The sequence below is a fragment of the Vigna angularis genome, chromosome 3, assembly GCF_016808095.1.
Source record: "Vigna angularis cultivar LongXiaoDou No.4 chromosome 3, ASM1680809v1, whole genome shotgun sequence".
Lineage (NCBI taxonomy): Eukaryota > Viridiplantae > Streptophyta > Magnoliopsida > Fabales > Fabaceae > Vigna > Vigna angularis.
In genome coordinates, this window is record NC_068972.1 from 6,694,889 (window position 1) to 6,704,131 (window position 9,243).

Sequence of the window (9,243 nt, forward strand, 5' to 3'; positions counted from 1 at the left end):
ATTTTGTATAATATTTTATGTTTTTGGTATTAGAAATTTATTTTCTAATACTTATGTATTTTCGTCCAAAAATCAACCTAATATTCGGATAGAATATTTAAAGATTAATCTCTCAATATCATAATACTTTATATTTAGCTTCAAGAGTTTTTAAGGAGAATAAGTCTGACCTAAAAACGAGACTTGAATGTTTTGTTTTGAGATTGCTTAAACTTTGAAGTGATAACTATTGATTATGGATTTTTTTTTTATAATAATAATTTTCATCTTATTTAAATAATTTCGTTTTTTTTCACTTTAATGTTGTTCTTTTTCGTGTTTTTGTATAAAATCTCTTACTTAGTTTCATTCATAGTATCTAAAGAAAACTTTGGAGGGAAGGGTGCTTTAAGTTGAAAAGGTGTGACTTTATTGCGGTATTCATTGTTCCTTCTTCGGCTTTGACGAAGAGATGGACTTCTCTTCTGCTTTTGGGTGACATGTTGCTCCTTATCAATTCAAACATCAAATCCAATTTTCCACCTTTTATTCTTCCCTCGCCATTTGCTTCTACTCTTTTTACTTTTAATTTAATTCTAATTTTACCCTTTTATTTATTTCACATGCTGTTAAATAATTTAATTAATTATAAACAAATGTAAAATCAATTAGTGAGAAATTTCAGATAAAATGCTTCAATTAACGTATTATTCTCGTGCAACATGTTAAAAAAGTAGATTTTAATAAGATTTTCAATATATCTCCCTCATATCGAGGTATAGATATAGTTCATGAAACTAGACATTAATAAGAAATCACATGTCTAACAAACAAAAAATTGATTTGTAAAATGAGTTTTGCACTCATTTTATATATTATAAATTAATCTTATTTCTAGTCGATGCGAGACTTTCAAAACAAAATATACACTTCCACTCATTATTAATGCATTTAGCTTTTATTGTTCATACCAGGAACACAAATCTAACTTTTTTTTTCATCAATATTTGCTTTCTTTTCATTTTTAGCTCATTGTTCACTATTTAACTCGTGATTAGTATGACTTGATGACAATAAATCCATGGCACAATGGAACTATTTTATTTATGTATTGGAAAGTATTATTTCGATTTACTTAAATTCAAAATATACACAGAGTCAAACTAACAGATGTAAATTGATTTGTTTGGATTAAATTTTGAAAAAAGAAATCCTAACCAAATTAACTCAATTATATTAATTTAATTTAAAGAAATGTTTTTCTAAAAAATATTTATGTATATAAGTTTGGGCCCCAACGAAATATCTAAAAAATGATGTGGGTATATAATAAATAACAGTAAAAGAAAGAGTCTCCACACGGTTAGAGAATTTGCATGAACGTCCTTAGTTTGCTAGAATGAGCAAGGCTTGACGTTGCAAATAGCGAAATATTTGGCAACAGAATTCACGTTGAAACATGTGCACGTGAAGCATCCACCTCTCTAGCTCTGAATATATGCGTATCATAATAATAAGACCTTACTTTATATTAATGGCAAAAATAATTCATCACCCAACTATACTTCTAATGCTTACATAACCAAATAATACATATATAGAGCGAGAGAGCGCATTTATGTCTATATGACATTCAAGTTTTAAAACAATAATGTAAACAATTTATTTAAGCAACTATCCGTTGTATAGTTCGATTTTTGAAAAAAATAATCTAACATCCTAAAACCATGTTAAAATATAAGTTAACATAAATTTAAGAAAATGTTGGCTATTTAACTTTGCGGTCAGAAATGGATGAGTCAAATTAATAATATTAAATTCAAATAATGTTTACATTATTTATATACTAAAAGTGGAGTAAGAAAAAAGGAGTAAACTACTATGCAAAGGATTACAACTATTTAAATTATAATAAAAAATCACATAAAAAAGAGTTAAGAGTGTGTTACGTAAAAAGAAGAAAGACACAGAGAAATTAGAAAGCAGAAAAGCACTGTAGCGAACTGGCAACGTATTGTTTCAGAACTGAAAGTGAAAATGATAAAAGTACATAAAGGAATGATCATATTCATAAATGCTGCAACAAGACACATAAATTTTGTACTTTTTTTATTTACCTGTTTGGTAGAAGGAGGAAATACAATTTTCCAACTCTATGCCTTTGCATAATGTCTAGGTAACATAGAATAACTAACAATGGGTATATAATAACCTTAGAAAATAAAAAAATAAATTAAAAAAAAAAAAGTGAAAAGTTGAGTTGAGCAATTAACACCAAGCAGAAGCCACGGTCAGGGTTCTTCCCATCCACCCAAAGCAAATCCCACCCTTTTCTACTTTTACTGTCACCCGGTTCTCACCACCGAGTCGTTCTTTGATTGACTCAGCGACTCTCTGACTCAGTGGTTTCAACCTGAAACCAGCCATGTCCATGCGCGCGCGCCACTTTCCAAACACCTCGCACCTTTCCACGCGCTCCCTTCCTTCGCATGCCACCGTGTTCGCTATCTTCCGACTCAGTCCCTCCTCCATTTTTATTCGCCACGAGTTTTCCCGTGTCATCGTAGTCTCGAGCGAGTCAAACAGCGCGCCGTAATACGCGCACGACTCGGCCACGCGAGCCACGAAGGGCGCCGTATTGGTGTTTGATTCCTGCTCCACCAGCGTCACCACTCGCGGCGCGAGTGCCTTCACGCGCCGCAAAAGTTCGTCGCGCGGGTTCTCCGTGGAGACACTCTCGTCGGGTATTTTGTAAAGCCTGAATGCGAAGTTCACCGCCAGCGCCTCATCCGCTTCGCAACCCAAAGACTCGCGAGTTAACTCGGCGATTCTCTGAGTCAGCACTTTGAATTCGAAACCAATCCCGAGTTGCTCTGCGAGTCTTCCGAGCATCACGCCCGCGGAACTCATCCTCTCGTCAGCGCTGTTCTCCGTAACGGCGATGATCTTGACGACGGCCGGATAGCCCTTTCGCCGCAAAGAGAGCTCGTGGAGAAGGCTGGCATATTGTTTCCCGTTCCCGATGTCGAAATCCACCACGCATAGTTTGGGGTTCTGTGTTTTATCGTCGAATGCAGATTCGAGGATTGCGATGTTGGCTACCATGAGCGCCACCCTAAAGAAGAGCGAGTGTTCAAATAGCAACTGAGTGGACTCGGCGTGTTCCCTGCCGAACAATTCCTCAACAGGTGGTGGATACTCAGCGTGACTCATTCGCGACTTGAGTGCGGAAACCATGCAATTTACGAAGCGTTGATCCGAATTCTGCGAGAATCGGATCTGCGTGGCGACCTCGAATCTCTCTTCTGAAATCGCTTTCGCGACCTCCGTTAGGGACTGTATGACATTGATGGATTCTACGGAGGAGTTGGACGACGTGGTAGTGGTAGAGGAAGATGGTGATGACGAGGCACGTTTGGGCGGAGTGATTAAGTTCTGTATTGTGTGTGACCATTCAGAGGTGGTAACGACTGAAACGGCGTCGCTTTGGTCATCATCATTGTCTTCTAGAAGTTCTTTTTCCAACTCCTGGAGGCGGTGGTCTATGAAGTTCTTCTCTGATTCAAGGGTCGCGGTTAGCCTGCTTTGAACTGGAGAGAAATTTGTGTGAGACAGGATCGAACTCGTGACAGGTTGTGGGTTAAGAGCGTTAGGGCGAATGTGGTGGAGAAGAGAGGCGCCGTAACGGTGTGACGGTAAGGCAGCTAATTCAGGAGAGAACGTGGGGAATTGGTTGTGTTGAAAAGTTCTGGGCTTTACGGAACGAAATTGATAGTTGGTAAGGAGTTGGTTATTGTTGTTGCTAACAAGAAGGTTGTTGCTGATGGTGTTAGTGAGGTTGTGGGTCTGGAATTCTGCGAGGGTGCGTTTCCCGATGAGAGAGGATGTTTGGTGTTTGGGTATGTTGGAGGAGGGATGAAGCATAATTGAAGGTTGGGATCGGTAGAGAGGGTGGTGAGTTGTGGCGGAGTGGTTGTCGATGGTGGGTGTAACTGCCATGGATTGAGTAGGGAATCCGGTTGCTCCGCCGTAGAAATCGGAGGGTCCAGCAGCAGGGAACCCCGGCGGCGACATCCCAGGTTTTGTGGCGAAGAAATTAAGGAAGGGATTAAAAAGTTAGGATTTTGGAAGAAGGCATGGGAAAGAGAGAGGGGTTGAATTGAAATGTTTGAATGATTCTGGTGAATATAACGACAGACGGGGTTTTAAATTTGATCAAGAAAGCGAGTGAAGACTTTTTTTTCTTTTTTTTTTTTCTGTTCTTTTTTTATTTCCTTGGATCTTTTCTAAGCCTACCTTCTTCTCATTTTAGATTGCATCCTGACCTCACTACCGTTGGATTCGTTTAGATTCTAAATTCCATCTCTTCGACGGACCGTGATCAATTCCATAGGAACCTAGAGGCAGTCGGATCTTATTCAATAATAACAAACTTCAACTCCTGAGTGACAACTTCCTCGACTAACGCAATCCCAATCCTCACGGGCCCTTCCATTACTATTACAACTTCTCATCATTTTATCACCATCAATTTCATCAAATTATTCTCTTGTGCTCTTAACTTTTTCACCTATTAAAAACTTTATTTTATACTTTCTAAGGCTTTAAATGTATTAATTAATTTTTTAAATAGTATTTAATTTTTTAAATAGTATTTAATTTTTATTTTTTTCATTTTAAGATATCGCTCTTTTTATATAGTTATTTTCTTAATTATAGTTAACCAATAATGTTTAGAGTTCCCAAAGAATCTTCACTTTTCATAATGAATTAGTGGCTTATTTTTTTATCATTCATTTGGTTTGTGAACTTTGGTGGCTAACATGTGTTTCAGTGTGTTTTATGAAAATATATTTGAGTTTATTATAAATTTATTTTGGTTATTTTATTAATCCTGTCATTTTTATTTTTACGTTGCAATCCCTGCTCTTGAAAAGTGGAACTTATGATTAAGTACTTTTTACATAACTAAGAAATTCATATTAAATTTCAATAACAATACATATTGAACTAGGTTCAAAGATGATTTTTCCCATGAAAAGTAAAGTAAATGTTAAAAATAAATAGTAAGATTTTGAAGAAAATTGGTACAGAGCATTAACATCTATGATATAAAGAATTAAAAAGTAATCAAATATTAATTAAACTAAACAAGTAATTATTAATTTTGGGCTATGATTGGGGAAAATTATTATTGATTAAATTTGATTGACTGATGGTTTTATTTAATTTTATAATTTTGATTTTTTTTAAACAATAGTTTTTTTGCGCAAAAATTTCCCCACAGCTAGTGTGATTTTTCTTACATTAAGTTTTTTGTGATATTTTTTAACACTACACAACTTGTTACTTTAAAACAATTCAATTTCATTTAAAACTTGATTTAAATTTTAGATATCGATAAAAAATATTTTTATGAGCTAAACTAATTATTTAAATTATGTATTTTTATAACTAGTATTTTAGTTTATGCAGAACACATAATAATTGTTATTTTTATATTTAATAGTTACGACAAAAATAAAATTTTACCTCATACAGAAAAAATATAAATATTAAAATAATAATTGACATTTAAAATATAAAAAAACAAAAAAAAAATAGTATTTTTAAATATTCATTTCAAATAATACTATAAGGTACTGACAATACTGAAGACTGTGTAACAGCTTTTTAATTAGTTTTAACTTTTGAGTTGATTTTCTTTTTGCCGTTATAAGTAATTTCAAATTGTATTTTTGAAAAAAATGTTAGTTGTTATTATACTTTTATTTCTTTTTACTAATATTTCATTTAGTAATATTAAGTTATTAAATAAAATATTATAAAACTAATAAAGCAAAATATAATTAAAAATATATAATATTAATATATTATCTAAAATAATAAACATAATATAATATATATATATATATATACCAAATTATTGATGATACTGAGTTTTAAAAAAAAACAAATTTTTATATATAATAATTACGAGAGTTTACAACTACTTTGTTTATATATATAATTTTTACATACATCATATGACAGTGAACAATATCACGTACATCCTACCAATGATGCTAACACCGTTGCCAATTTAAACATGTAATATCTTTTGGAGTGTATCACTTGAGGAGTGTGATCTCACTATGTGTCTTCTCCTGTTGGTTGAGTAGTAACAACTATAAAGAAGAGAACATGTTTAAAACGATCAAATATGCATGATTATGCACTAGCACATATTAAATTTGACAATTAAAAAACACTGCTTCAACTCATCATAAGTGTACTCCAATACAACTATAATCTTCAAATAATTCTAACATATAGGAAGCTCAACTTCAACAACTTACTTAAATATAACTAAAATGTTTGAAACTTTACTTTGTTGTTAAGTAATGTTTTTATTTTTTATTTTATTGAAAAATATTATCTTTGATCTTAAACTATCTACAATTAATATGATTGAAAATAATTCATAAAAACGTACCTTTTTAATCTTATAAAATTAAAAAATTCAATGAATTTAACATTACTCCTTAACCAATTTGAAATTAAACAAAACATTTTTATATTTAAGGTTTTTTTTTCAGTTTTCAACTAAGTAACAAGCTAATTGTGTGAAACATGTAAAACAAAATCTCCATATTATAAAGTACTAGAAATTAAATGAATTGAGATGTGATGCTGGTTTAAGTTACATCCACATCTAGAATTTGATAAGGTTGTACAGAACGTTCTTAATTATTTAAAAAACATTTCTTTTTTTTTTCCTCTGTTGAAAAAGATTGTTGTGCAAGATTAAAAGGGTAAAAAGAAAGCTAATTTTTTTATTATGTTATTTACTTTGCTGTTCATCAATAGAGTCTTTCAAGCTTAAACATGAGCACAAAGTCTAATAAACTAAATATATTAATTTATTAATTTGAAAATAATGTCTGAACATATATATAATATGTGATACTTGAACGCGTGGGCAAAGTGTATTAAATAAAACATATTAATTCATTAATTTGAAAATAATGTTTGAACACATATATAATCTGTTATACTTGAATGAACGTGTGGGTAGAGTGTATTAAATAAAACATAGTGATGTAAACAGAGTATATACACTAAATAACCTTTCTTAACTTTGACATAAAGTGTACTAAAAATCCTTTGTTTACAAATAATCCTTAAAACTATTGAATCTAAAAAGTCTAACATCTCAATATGATATTTTTCTATGTTCATAATACCTAAAATATTGGGAATATATTGAAACTTGTATTTCTGAATGCATTTACTAAAAGCAATCTTGTAATCAAATTTATTAAGTTGTAATTTTCTTATTAATTCATAAATATATTTTAAGAGATATTTATAATTTATTGGCTAAAATTTTCATTTTTTTATCTTTAATTCTTATAAAAAAATTAATTTAATTTTTAATTTTTATTTGATCCACTTTAATTTTTTATTTTTAAAAATATTCAATTAGATATTTTTTTTATATTAAAGTTATATTTTTATTAAAATTCATATATTAAATTATTTCATCTAAAAAAATAAAATTAATTTATTTAAACATTTAAAATAAAGTGATTTAATGTATAAAGTTTAACTAAAATTTAATACGAATCTAATGAAAAAGAATTATTTAAAAAAATTGAAAGTTAAATTAAATGAAATAAAAATTAAAAATTAAAGGATGAAAAAGAGTTTTAACCTAATTTGTGAATTTGAAAGTTTGGTAAATTTTTGGTGAATAAATTTCCCATTATGCTAAATGAAGATAAACAGATAGAAGTGAGAATGAAAAGGGTGGGTTGTGAGTGTGTGAAAGGCGCGTGGGGAATGTGTCAAAGGAATAACAATATGTTGTGTTGTAATTGTGAAAATAAAATGAACTGGTGTTTATGCTATAAAGGAATTCTAAAAGTGCATACATTCAGTTCAATCCACTATGGTCAAAAAGTCTTTAGCCAATCACGTTAAAATGCGTGGACCAATAAAAACAGGCGGTCAGAAGAACTTTCTTTATCCCTGGTTTCTTTAACATATCTCCAATCTATTCCAAATACCCGTTTATGTTTTTTTACCGACACCAACCAGTTCCTCCTAATACCTTGTTTCTCTGTTTCCTTCCCACGCACAATTGGGCAAAACATTACATTAAATAATTAAGCGAAATTTTTGTCACCTATACAACTATTTTAATCCAATTAACCTAGATATATTGTTATAATTTAATGATTTAACATATTTTCTGATAAAAAAAATGAGAACCAATTTTGTTAGTTACGATAATTTTATCTGACAAATAAAATCATTCTTTCATATAGAAACTTCTTATCTATTTACAAAAACTATTTTAATTATTCTCCTCTTGTGTTTAATGATTTTTTATTGTTGTTTTAATTATTCCTTCCATTGTACTATGTGGTTTGACTTAGATTATGATTCGTAAATAAATAATTAACCATTAAGAACCAGAGTATCTTAACATAATTCGTAAATAGCATATACCTTGTAAAATTATGAGCTAATTTTTGAAGTTGATGAATAACTTTTATACACAATGAGGTTGAAACATAAAAAGTAAATCCTTTGAATCCTATGTGACAACCTTCGAGCGTTTTGAATCCACATGGGTTTATCCAACTCTTAAAGAGGTGAATAGTGTTGGAGTTAAGCTCTTTCTCATGTCAAACTTTTCTTCAACCTCGTCCCAATCATCAAGATCATCTTTGATAGCACCACCTCTTTTTTGTTTCAAAATGTTTTCAGATTAAAAGTCTTAATATATTTGAACTATTACTTTTATTGTTATAAAATTTTTAAAATGTTTATATTGGCTTATGTAAACTATTTAAAATCTACTAATTAATAAAAAATAGTTTACATTTTCTTCAGAACTAAAATAAAACTATCAATATGAAACACTCACTTTTTTATAAAATATTATATATATATATATATATATATATATATATATATATATATATATATATAAAATTTAAACAAGATACTCCTGTCAAAGAAACATATAAATTTATATATTAAACAATTAATAAAAATACTCATTAACACTCTCATAATGTTCTATTAAATTATGATATCACATCGTTATAATGAATAACTTAATTAAATAATAAAGTAAAACTCAAAAATGTTAATTGAGCGAAATTTATTAGGAGTGATTTTTTTACGTACTCGAGTGAAAACATTTAATTTGAGTAAGAAAATACTTTTTTTCTCAAGAAAAATATATTATTCAAAGAACTTTGTGCAACA

The 9,243-nt window shown here is 30.1% G+C and overlaps 1 protein-coding gene across 1 annotated transcript; it reads right to left on the reverse strand.

Annotated features, from left to right (window-relative positions):
• Nucleotides 1-2,065: 2,065 nt before the first annotated feature.
• Nucleotides 2,066-4,270, reverse strand: LOC108324931 (scarecrow-like protein 8). The gene has a single exon (XM_017557884.2). It carries the CDS (start codon nt 4,051-4,053, stop codon nt 2,248-2,250), a length of 1,806 nt encoding a protein of 601 aa, XP_017413373.1. The 5' UTR covers nt 4,054-4,270; the 3' UTR covers nt 2,066-2,247.
• Nucleotides 4,271-9,243: the final 4,973 nt, after the last annotated feature.

Excerpts from the sequence above, each read along its gene's own strand:
- LOC108324931 (XM_017557884.2), bottom strand. The coding sequence starts at position 4,053 with ATGTCGCCGCCGGGGTTCCCTGCTGCTGGACCCTCCGATTTCTACGGC.